This window comes from Trachurus trachurus (assembly GCF_905171665.1).
Source record: "Trachurus trachurus genome assembly, chromosome: 22".
Taxonomy (NCBI): domain Eukaryota; kingdom Metazoa; phylum Chordata; class Actinopteri; order Carangiformes; family Carangidae; genus Trachurus; species Trachurus trachurus.
Window position 1 is genome coordinate 20,305,709 of NC_139907.1, and position 12,984 is coordinate 20,318,692.

A 12,984-nucleotide genomic window follows, 5' to 3' on the forward strand; every position below is an offset into this window, starting at 1 on the left:
TAACTGACATGCATTTTTAACCTAACTGGCTGCTGTCAGTAAGTTCAATTCTCATGACTGTTTCATTTGAAATGCACAGGACTTGAATGTGACCGATGTCCGAGGCCTCATGGGTAGCCACCTGCAAGATCTGAAGGTGTTTGAAAATGACCCTGTGATTCAGAGTTGGGTGAACAGGCAGGTGCAGTCAGACCTGGATACGCTGGGACTGAACTTAACCACCACAAACACAAGTTCTACTACGACGTCATCATCCAATGTTGGGACAACCACACAGGGTAAATATCCATACCTTGAATGTCAAGTGAATGTAGCCTTAGCCAAATCTTCCATTACTGAGCAATTTATCAAGTAAGAACATTTAATTAACAATAAAAGACCAAAGGGGAAATAAAAAGAAGGGCTGCCGCTATCTGCATTAGATCTTGCTTTGTGTTTCACCAAAGAAACAGGTAAAAACATTGGTTGCCCTATAAAATAAACACTTGGCACCATGAACAACGAGAACACTTTCATAAATCCGTTATAAATAAAAACATATTGATGATCTGCAGCCACACATACCAGCACACAAAACATTAATTAACTACGAGGACTGGTGGTATAGCTTGTGGCGTCTCCTCAGGTTGCATTGTGGTTTTCAGCCACAAGAGGACACAAATGCACCACAGCTTGTGTCTGTGAACATTGGAGTTAAAAAAAAAGTATTCAGTCATAATCATACAGCTTGACCTAATAGCAGCATAGATTCCGTGTTTGTAAGTAGTTGTAAGTAACTCTGCACAATGTAAACAGATCTACCTTCATTCACAGGGAACGCAAGCGGCTTAAATGAAACTCAGGCCACTACTGCAACAACAACAAATGGTGAGCAACTACAACTTCTAATTGAAATAATCAGTTTTTTGAAGTCTACACTATGATAATGTGCTAGTGCTTATGGTTAGGTCATGCGCAGCAATACAAATATAAAGCTTAATCTGCTTCCACCCACAAAAATACAACAGTCTTACTCCTGTGATGTCATTCCAACCTAATAATCATATGCTTTTGGCTTCTATAGCTTCAACCACGAGTGGGGGCACAGAGTTTGCAAAACACCCAACATTTATATTCCTGGCTGCTGTGCTGACAACTGTGCTGCAGTACAAATACAACAACAGCTAACTTAAATAGACATGACTTTTAGCATTCTAATCAAAAATCAGTAATTATCTATTGTTTTTTGTTTTTTTTTTGCTTTGCCAGTGTTATTCATTCATGCCTGAAGGTTTGCTTTATTGCTACTGCTTAATTGATGCATCATTTATCACATTGTAAAACTTGATTACAGAACAATGCAACACTATAATCAAAATCTATGAATATTTTAAGTGGTGATCGGGATTTTCTTCTACATACTTAGATTTGGAATGAATAACAACTATTTTCAATCATTATTTAATTAAACAGCATGCAAAATAAATATCGCAAAATGACTAAATTATCTATTATATTATTTAATCATTATTTAATCTGTATTGCTTTTCTTTATATTAATAAATGCATACTAATAAATATCTCAGGTGTGTGTCTCTGTCTCTTGGAGCAGATTATGAAAAAATTCAACATGTCCTAATTTGTATAGACTTCAAACATTAAATAGCTAAACTTCAAAGTGTAAAAAGAGTTAAAGTATTTTAATCCTAACTTGTATCAAGACAATAGACCCCAAGATATTTGAAAGGTAGACATTTATTATTATTATTATTAGTAGTAGTAGTAGTATTATTAAGGAGTGAAAAAAATAGATGTTACACAGTAACTGTTTGAATAATGTCTTTATTTTGTGAATACCATAAAAGAGAACAAAGAAAAACTCATCCTGACCTAAAACACCTAACCCACTCAAATGTAAAATATCACCTGGCTGATAAACATAACACGATAAACAGACTACAGCCACACTGGCAGCACTTGAAGGCTGCTTTAATGTGATGCTTTAAGGAAAATGTTAATGCTACAGGTTCACCATAGTCATCATCTTAGTTTAGTACCTAAGAATACTGCAAATAAGCACTTGACAAGTAAATCTGAGAAGGGATAACCAAAGTGATTGCCATTCATCCTGACTGATTCTGACACTGCATGAATGTATACTTTTCCATTTCAACCAGTCCAATTGTTGCCAAGAACCTACACTCAAAATCATCACTAGTAGAAGGCTCGCCAAAAGTCATCAGGTTTCATCCTCATATGCCAAAGTCTATGGTAAAAGAATAGCTTATTCCCACTTCACAGTAAAACAGAAAATACAGTAACCCACTTTAAATGTCCACCAGCCAATGTCTGCTACACTGAGTATGTCTGTCCCTCTGGTCTTCTATGCTTTGCAGTAGAAGTAAATGCCCCATAGTTTGAAACCACGCAGTTCCTAATAATTTGTATTTATTGGTGCAGTTCCAAAGGAATCCTGCAGGTGATCCTCTCTCTCTGGTTAAGTGTACATTGAAAGGTACAACCACTGTAAAATAAAGAGGGAATAGATTATTCATGTGTTTCAGCCAACATGTACAGTAGATATGCTTCAAATCATAATTGTTTCATCACAGAAAGCTGCAAATGTATGGGAACTGCATCTGAAACAATGTCTGTGAATATTTGCAAATAACAGTTGTTCAGGTTAAGAAGGTTTTCAGCTGTCATCTGCCTGCATATTTCAAGAAATCATCACAGCACTGAAAATCTTTTATTACCTCCTTTTCACGAAGCGCCATGGTCATCCCGTCGGACAACTGTCTGAAGATTTCTATTGAGAAAGACACAAATTCTTATTACTCCAGGGACAGAACATGTTGTTTTAATTGTCTTTTTAAGATATCTTTTAAAATGTCAGAGACTGGACTGCTATTACTCATATAGCAGTCCAAGGAGGAGCATCTCTCACACAAAAAAGAGCAACCAGAATAAGGCATTGTTTATAATGACAGTCGACGTGCAGATTTACTCACGGATCATGCAGTCAAAGCGCAGGACTAAACTGATGAAATTTTCCAATGAGATGTTTCCAGAGGACCCCCCGTAGCGCAGAGCCATCAGATTCAGCATGTCATCACTGACCTTCTTTCCTGGGAAACAACCAAACAGGACAAGAATTTAGACAAGACCTTATTTTAGCGACTGACTATTATTTTTATCACTACTTCACCTGCAAATAATTATTTTGTTTCTCAAAGTTGTGACACTACAGTACCAAACTGTCGTAGCTCTTTGGTTCACTGAGACCGAGCAACAGTTAATATTAGTGACTGTGTTTTTTCTGACTATGAAGTCCAAACACACCCTTTGTTGATGTTTGCGTGTGAATTTGTCAAGTACAAAAGAAAATGATGATGACATAACATAATTAAGATGCAGATGACGGATGATGAGCATGTTGTAGGTCCAGTCTTCAAATGAAAGGTTTGGAGCATAGTCAATAAACTCTTACCAAGAAACAAAGTTGACATTTACATGTATTAATAACAGATACAAGATATTGCATGCATTGCATTCCTTGTTGTCAAACCTGTCTAGTTATTTCCAGAAACCATTGTGTTTCCCATGAGAACAGCCTGTTCATGTTAAGACACAGAACTGATTGCTTTTTTGTTGTTGGTTGCTGGCCACCAGCCACAGCTTTTTCTTAAATGTTACATGTTTCCCTACATGTAACCTCTTCTTAAGGTATTAGTTGTTGATTAACATACAACATAATATTCAATGGCCAATGAGTTTTTTTAGCCCTTACAGAAATGTCTACATGGGTCTACATTTCAGGTTCAACCAAAAAGAGATTTCCCCTCAGTTGAGGAAAGCCCCACATGAATACATGATACAGTTGCATGACTGTTCCAAATCTACACAAGTCCAATTTTTAAATTATATCACTCTTTTTTTGACATTGTATTATGTAGTATGATTTTGAATTCACATCTTATACTTAATCACCATTGGTGTGTGCCATTTATCTGGTACCTGGTTTCATAGCTTTGCTTTATATCTTGATTATATCTTTATATCTTTGGTATCTAACTTCTGTATTTTCTGTTTCTTTGCACCTTTGATTAGATTAGATTGAAATAAAGGGGATAACTCCCAGGATACTAATGTCCAGGGAGCTGGTTGATAGTCTACCTCTAGTCATGACTGCATTCCTGAGCTCGCTCAGTGATAGTGTTCCGGTTTTTGAAACATCAGTGCGGTAGAAGATGTCCTGGGTAAAGAAAGTTACAGTATGTGAAAATCACAGCTCAACACAGCAACAACACACAAATCATGATCAGGAAAATAACTGTGATCTTACTCAAGTTGTAACTCTGTAAAATTGTAATCAGAATGGAAGCAACAAATCATATGTTTTATTATAAAATAATGAATCTTCACTTGTATGTATGTATCCTTTTACCATGTAAGAGCTGACTTTCCTCCACATACGCAGGAATTCATCACCATTTAGTTTCCCGGTGACGGATGTCTGTCATCAGTCATTAAGTTATTAAATCTCCTCTTGTGTTTTCATGTCTATAAAATCTAATCATACCAGCAAAAGGGCAAGCAGGTTTAAGCATGGGGACAAGTGGCATGCCAAGACAAGAAAGGAAAGCAGTGCCAAAAAAAACAGCTACACCCTTACCAACAAATGTTGATGTTGTTGCTGGCTCTCATTTTGCAAACAGGACATGGTCATGCACACAAAAAATGATTGAAATGATACATGCAACTGCTCAGCCTAACTTTCAGAGGTGGTAGTTCTCCTGGTCCTGATGGTACATCAGCAGTATTGTATGATACTTATTGCTTTAGGTCACTTTCTAAATTAACCACATGCTAATTTGCAGGTAAGACAGAGAAAATAGACAAAACCTCAAAATTATCTTTAAGAGCAGTTCATAACAAATTTCAAAAAAGTGGATACATCCATCAGAGCAATCATGCTGCGACAGGCATCAATGCTGAATCCTCCAGACTTCAAGTCTCCTAAAGAAAAATGGAAAGATAGAACACTCAATTCAGCCAAATCGAGAAACATAGCAATGTCACATGGCTTTATTAATATGTTTTACAGTTTAACAGTCCAAACCTTTCAGGATCACATCATTCAGAATCTTCTGGAGCTGCTCAGCATCCACCTCCTCATACTGGAAATGAAAGGAAATATCAGACTTGCATTGACTAATAACATCATCATCTTTCATGGCTAATTTTGTATATTGGGGGATTAATAGCATGTTATACTTTATAGATGTTTGTATGACAACATTGTGGGTATCTCTTAGCCATCAGTAACCTCTTGGAGTCTAGTTTATGTTAGTAGTAGGCTGTAGATCGGTGTAACTGAAACTGCACTTGGAAAGTGTTAGAGATACTTTCAGCTAATTTTTAGTAAGGAAATACTGTTTATAACCATAATCCCTAGAATGTTAAGATCTTGCTTTAAGACAAACAAATTACCTTGTCAGCGTGTTGATGGAACAAATCCAGTGTTTTTTCATCTTGTCCCTCCGAAGAAGTTGGTGAGAGTGGCTGAAAAGTAAGGGTCACACTATTAGGGTAATCGATATAGTAACCAACATGGAACAAAATAGCAAGACAAAAGTTATTCAGTACACAGTACATTTTAATTGCATACCAGTTCATTATGGTCATGATCTTCACCATGTGCATGGTGATGGCCACCAGAATTCTCACTGAGAGAAAAAAAGAAGAGGCATCAATGCATTACTTTGGGACGTAACCCATGTTAAGTTGCTTTGACATCTAGAGCACCAATTAGCTGGAGAGATAATGAAAGTGCACAGATTGGCTCAAGACCTGCTAATCTGTGTTTGTCACATTACTGTAGGTAGGCAGGTGCAGCAATGTGAAGCAAAAGAAACGCAACTCCTGTTAAGTAACAATAAAAGGTGTCTATGTACTAGATTGACCTGCTAACTTAGGCCATGGTTAAATCTACAGGGAACAATCACCTTGTTCATTTATGAATTGGATGTTATGTGAACAACAAATTGTCCCAATTGTTTGTTCTGCAGAGGAAAGATTGTAATGTATGGACGTTTGGGTATACAGTAGAAGCTTTGGAGTGGTTTAAAGGCATCTTTGATGAGACCAACAAAGGTAATGTTAACACCACAAACAATGCAGGACTTAGAAACTGCAATCAACACATTACACAGTGCAATCCTTTTCAGGTAAATGTCTGTAGTACAAGTGATGTGTGATATCTAGTAGAATAAGTGCAACCTTCATTACACATTTCGAAAAACCGATTAGAGTTTTTTTTTTTGTAACTTACTGGACATGCGTCTCTGCCTTGGACAGGATGGTCAGGATGAAGGAGGCTGTCTCATTTGGTTTGAAGGTGGATGGCACAATCAGGTATTCACCAGGCTTCAGTATAAGTAACAGCATCACCTCACGTGCATTGACGTAGCTTTGAGTTTGGGCAACGGGTTGGTTTCTGGCGAAGAAATCTTCTGAGAACTTCCCTTTCTCACCTTTGTACTGAGATACAGGGTTAGGGTTAGGTTTGTAGGAAGGTAAAGATTGTATTAAAAAAATAATACAATTGGCACAGGGTTAGAGATACATAAATGTTTATGTCTAGCAGCTTATCTCAATCCCCTGTGGAGATAAACAGTTTAAATTTAAAATGTTTCTTACCTCATCAGTCACCTTGAATGAAATCAGAGGAAAATTAGTTAGTGAAATCATAACATATAAATTAAATACCACAAATGCAATTCATACCATGAATAAGCAGGTGTACAGTACAGTAAATTAAATTCAAGTACAAATATAATCAAAAAACACAGTGTAAAATTTACTCTAAGCCTACTTGGAAAGTACTTATTGTAGTTAACTTTTAAATTCAGCACTAATAATCAAGTATATTCAACATGCTGACACATAATGTATGGGCATACAGAATGGTTTAATCTTCTCTTAAAATTATTTAACAACTACTTCCCATGTCTTTGCATGACACATTTATAAGACACCACAATGTGGCACAGCAACAAAAAAGTTGAAGGAAAAAGGGTGGTACCTCAAATATTGAGAATCCAACGTGGAGATTTTGGACCAGACGTCTGTTCCTCTTGTCAGGCTTTTGCATGAGAGACACCAACATGTTGTCCCCCCCCTGTGTCTGAGAACATTCACTGCGTAATTCATCAATTGTGACGCGATACTGTGGATTGGTCCAGAAGGTCCCTGGAGAACAGAAGAGAGAGTGAAGAGTAGACCAAGTCAGATGATTCATTTATTGGAAAAAAAAGTCTACTTTAGTAGAAAAGATAAACTTAAAAAGAGAACAGACAAACAGGCATCACATTGATGCTCCTTATGGGAAGTTTGATGAACAGTTAACATTAATATTATGATATTATATAAGTCAGAGAAATCAGAAATTCTTTTCACATTCTTCTTTCTCTGAAATGTTGCCTGGTGTGTGGCACTGGAATAATTATAGATTCTGAAAAAAAATGATGATCATTAAATCAAGTTAAACTAAGATTTCTGAAAGGTGCCAGGTACAATTTTTATTCAGTCTTTTTGGTGTCTCATATACTGTAGATCATATTTGTCATGTGCTATAACATCTACAATTTCAGTTTTTAATAATAAAGTTTCTTATTTCTTAGTTTAGGTTTTTTTTTTATAAAGGACAGGGAGTACCTCGGTTGTTCATGCATCCACCAGCAGTGATTCCTGCAACCCATCTGCCCTCATAGTAGGAAGTCTTCCAATGGCAAGAGGAACTTCCATCAAGGAAGTCAGGACACAGGGTGCAGATGTCAAGATCCGAGTAGAACTTGCAGAAATCTTGCAGTGTCATCCTGTCAAAATACAACTTTAATTTAGATATGTATTGGTGTAATCTTGGTTGTGATGAAAAATTGAAACCATCAGTCTGAATTTCACTTTACCATGAATCATCATTTTTTTTTTAATTAAATTAACTATGATTCCTAAATGCTTACCAAAACTCCCCATCATCACCCACGTCAAGGCATAGATTACGTTCTTCAGGACTCACAGTTTGCCAAAATGGTGACCTTCAGAGACATTGACATTGAAAAAGAAGAAAAATAAGAAGCCAGGGGATACTTCAGTACTTACCGTACCTTCCCCTTGATTAAAATGCCATTTAACTATGATAAAACAACACAACATATTTTGCATTGCAAGATCTTATGCCATGAGTGACGAAAACAATGTCAGTTAGCTTGGCATATTTTGAGCAAAGTTTTAATGGTCAACCCCATTTTGTATTTTCAGACAACTGCCGTAAGATAGGTAACCCAAATGTAGTATAACAGAGCTACTGAGTGGCCAACTGATCACACTGTAGTTGTACTACTATATAGTGACCATGGTGGCATGAAGCTGAAAAAGTGTTTCGAAATCAAAAATTCTGGTTTCTGTTAAAACTGTATTATCTTTTCATTAAACTGTTCTCTTTCAAACATCTTTAAGGTGACGAGTACATCGTTATACCTTTTCAACAACACATTATTCAATAATGAGTAATGTCAATGAACTTGATACGTTGTTTTTACGTTGTTTACATGAAACATCTGAGTCTTAGTAAATCTTACTCATCACTCCAGTCTCCATTCCACTCTCTTTGACCCCATGGGTTCCACAAACGCACCAGGTTTACAGGTTGCCCACGACTCATCACCTGACCATTAATCAATCAAGAGAGAACAAGTGTTATTTACACAAATCACTGAATTATCTATGTTGCCATTTCTTTGAAGAAAATTATTTCACCTGTCTCACACCCGTGACAGTATAGGCATGTCCTTGGACAATTCCATTGGGTAGTACAGTGTTTTCAGATGTCGCCTACAAGATAGAGATATGTATACTGTAATTGCAAGGAGTCTCTGTTGTGTGTAACACATAATATACAAATGTCAAGATTATACATACAACATTTTAAAGAAGGATATAGTGGCAAACAAGTTGCTCTGTTTTCATGTTGTCCACATTCAAATACAAGCCAATGCAGAGCACACAATCCCTCTATCAATGGAGCATTTCAGGGGCTAATCTGGTCAAAAGAAGGGCCTTAACAGAAAGGCACAGGTTTAAATCCAGCCTGTGCCAAATTCTGCATGTGATCCTTTCTCTCCCAGCTTTCCTAGTTGGTAATCAAACCCAAATCTTACATGTGGTAGTCTATTAACTTGTAGCCATCTTGCCAGTCATTTATTCCATAATTGAATTCCCAGTCCAAAAAAAGGCAGAGGAGGGATGTTTGTGACATGTAAGACTGGCTTATAAGAATATTTCAGTTTAAAAAAGGTTTAAAAAGTTTATGGCTACAGCTAATTTTCAACTCTTATTGGTTATTTTCAATTCCGTATCAACATCTGCTTTTTCCATCTTTACCAGTAAACCAAGCTGATGACATGAACACACAAGACATTTCATAAAACCAGTATTTTATGTCAAAATTGCATAATTAAATATAACTGAAATGGTACATCCACTGCATTAATAGTTCTCACATATCAATAACACCCCACCCTTTCATTATTTAAAGGTCAAGACTGTCATAGCCTCTAGCACTTTTTCAGGGGAGTAGCTCTTTATATTATGTAAGGAACATGTTCTATCACGAAATCTTTTTTTTCCCCTGTATAAAAGACTTAGAATGCCAAGATTTTTAGGGATTAATGTCAATCGCAGTCAATCTCAGTGATCATAATCTTTCATTCTAGTAAATTACAATAAGACTACTTGGTTTGAGTATATGTTTTACTTCCATTATATCTTTGTATTTATATAAGAGTTAAGAGATCACAATATAAATCCCCAAATACTCTATATATTAGATCTTAGATATTGAGCCATGGCAGGCACTGCTGCCATTTACGTTGATGTTCAGTTCACAATGCCTGGAATTATCTGGTCTTTCTTTGCACAATGCATGAATGTGGGAGTTTAAATTTCCTGTTAGGACACGTGAAAATGCTGGCAGCTAGAAATCAACGTCCATCTTAGATATAACAAAACAGACTTTGTAGTTGTAAGACAAACTAGCATTGACCATTTAACATGATTATTCTTTTGAAAGTAAAAGCAAAAAGAAGCTTGTGGTTTTGTGCGGTATAATCATTCTTACCCCCGGATGTGTACCACAACCCATCAGGGATTGGGATTGGGCAGCTCTGCTCATCAGCTCCCACAGTTTTGGATGAGGATTTTCCAGCTTAACATTCATGTGAACACCACCAGTGAAGTCCACCAAAGCCTCAGAAGGAGTTCCAGCATTCATGTCTGCATAGGAACCACACACCCTGTAATAAGGACAATTGGTGTGAAATCACTTTCACACATTCTGAAAATAAGATCATTTATCCATTTTATGACTGATATGTAGTTGTACATACTTGGCATAGGCTTTCTCCAGTAAAGCAGGCCAGAATTCATTTGGGTCTTTGGAGTGGACAAAGATTAGATTGCCATTGATTGTTGGTAGCTTGTCATCAATGATGACTTCCACCCACCTTCCAAACCTCCAAAACTAAACAGAGAGGGGAGAATATAAAGAGGCTTGCAGAAAAATAACTTTCCATAATCCACATTTGGACAATTACTGCTGGTAATATGAAGTTTACCCTGAAACGGAACAGCCCACAGTACTCATCATCAAAATGTTGGTCTTGAGGAACAACTCGTTCAAATATGAAATCCTGGAAAGTCAGTGCTCCAATAGATGCAAGAAACCAGCAGTCCCCTGAGTAGATATGATCATTGAATTATTGAAACAGTATGTCATGCAGACATGACAGTAAAAAGTGTATAAACGTGTTTGCACTTAAAGACTGCTATCACAGTCAAGGGAGCACTGTCTCAAGATAACAGATGAAGGTATGGGCTATGTGGATTTTTTTTGCATCTTCTTGGTCTATGTGTAAGGATGTTGTGGCTACATCCTTAATATGAGCATCATTTCATTAGCATTGTGAGAAAAAAGGCCCATCTGCAGAGACAGTGGTTGAAGGTTGGAGGTGAAACCTTCACACCTTTGACAGAAGAGGTTTGTGGACTTGTCTGCTATTGTCTCTTTACTCTCTGTTGTCTGTTTCTCTTAATGGTATTGCTGAAAAATGTATTTTTATAGCAGAGCAATTTCCCTACCAACAATTCCTTGACCAAAGTCAAATCTGGAGACCCCATCGACAACAAAACTTGGATTGGAAACAAGATCCTGAAACAGAAAGATTGTTGACACAAAACTCGTTAAAGCAATTGTCAGAAAAAAACACAGTGATAGACTAAAACTGTTTTGGTTTGTCTTTGAAAACAGATTTTGTGAGCATGGTTACTGTGTCACTTTGTGATTAGTTAAGTAGTAATATGCTACACACCAGCTAATAAACCCAGCAGTTAGACTGTCATTGCAGCACCTTTGATTGAGACTATAACATTTTAGTGTTATATGGGATCCCTTCTTTTAAACCACCAAACACTCACGTGTGGTCTCCGCCAGATGATTCTTTCCATGTCTGAGGGGGGCAGTATTCCTCGGCCAATGGTTTTCCTGTCAGGGGGGAACATACCATCGACGAACCTTACGCGACGGTTTAGAAGGTAGCTTTTCATCTGCTGGTAGTCTTGTTTTAGGAACCTCTCAGGGTTTTCATAGGTCCCAAAGCCATCTTTCTGATGACGTGCATTGACGATGTTCATACACACACCGGGGGGAGGCATTGCTGCAGTGGTTGAGCTTTGTTCAGAAAAAAAAGGAAAAAACTGATTACAAGTTATTAGTTATTAGTTTTAACACATATTTTCACATAGGCCTAAGCAATATTTGATCCTTTATTACCCACAAATCAAATGCATAATGTCAACAATGTTCCTAATAATTTGCAACTTTTAGAATAGAGTAGAAGATTGTTACTGCAATGTCTGAACTTTCTCCATTCAATAACAGAGATAAATGTCTGGTGCAGAGGAAATGCTTAGGACATGTTCATCTCCACTTTCTACATGTCCGGACAGGAAAGTAATATCAAACATTTCCAGCAGGTTGGGTTACTGCACCCAAGTTTCAGACCACCCTCTGGTCCCACAATACATACTTAACATGGAGGAGCAGCATTAAGTTACTGAGAAACACAGATCTTGAACAAGTCCCAACAGATTATTACCCCTGCCAACAGCTTTGACCTCCTTTAAAACCAGGTGAATGGTTGCATGGATCACATACTGATAATACAACGCAGTAATACCAGTTTTGATTAATCTTTCTGCACCGAAAAATCTTTACTTTTATCCTCTTATGTATTGAATAAGAAAATGCCTGGACTTTGACAATTTATTGCTTTGTAAGTTGTTTCTTGTTATTCTTTATGATGCAGTGACAGACTGTCTCACTTTGGCTACCATGCAGATGTGAGCTAAATATAAAGCCTTCATTTTGCAGTCATAGTATACATTCAATAGGCTAATAACAGTGCAATCTAGCTGCTGTGTGTTTATTCAGTTTTTGCAGGTTGACAGTTAAATACAGTCATGCAAGGCTTTAACGTTCACACAACGTCAATTTCATTTTTTTCCCCATGGCAAATATCAAATTAACACAATGCGATAATAAGTAATAGAATTCAACCCAATTCCAGTGAACAGCAATTTGCAGTGTCTCAATTGTAACATCAATTTCCAATGAAAGACACAGAACCAAACAGTACAATTCTACAAGTTGTCTAAGTGTAAGTGAAAGTGTAATTTAACTTGTTGAATATTACTGACATATGATGACCTTAATCTTACCTCGCTGGCAAGAGAGCTTGTTGAATCTGGAAGGTCGAGCAGGACTGAATGAAAAAGCTTCATGTATTATATAGCTGCTGCAGACGCCGGAGGCCACTACTGTCGACGTGGGATGTTACAGTAAGTTATGAAACTCTAGCTGCACTAGAGCTTTTACCTGGTGCAGCA

General features: G+C 37.1%; 2 protein-coding genes across 2 annotated transcripts in view; both read right to left on the reverse strand.

The window, feature by feature from the left end:
• LOC311005757 (serine dehydratase-like) overlaps nucleotides 1-12,984 on the reverse strand; it is a 231,964-nt gene that overhangs the window by 58,428 nt on the left and 160,552 nt on the right. The window lies entirely within an intron of this gene.
• On the reverse strand, nucleotides 2,983-11,751 carry LOC311005247 (calpain-1 catalytic subunit-like; the record flags this gene model as incomplete). Its single annotated transcript, XM_083997603.1, has 17 exons — nucleotides 2,983-3,107; nucleotides 4,156-4,234; nucleotides 4,427-4,495; nucleotides 4,937-4,998; nucleotides 5,102-5,159; nucleotides 5,473-5,563; nucleotides 6,314-6,522; nucleotides 7,067-7,233; nucleotides 7,699-7,859; nucleotides 8,004-8,078; nucleotides 8,622-8,707; nucleotides 8,800-8,874; nucleotides 10,160-10,334; nucleotides 10,428-10,561; nucleotides 10,656-10,774; nucleotides 11,179-11,248; nucleotides 11,515-11,751. 17 exons carry the CDS (start codon nucleotides 11,749-11,751, stop codon nucleotides 2,983-2,985), a joined length of 1,992 nt encoding a protein of 663 aa, XP_083853729.1.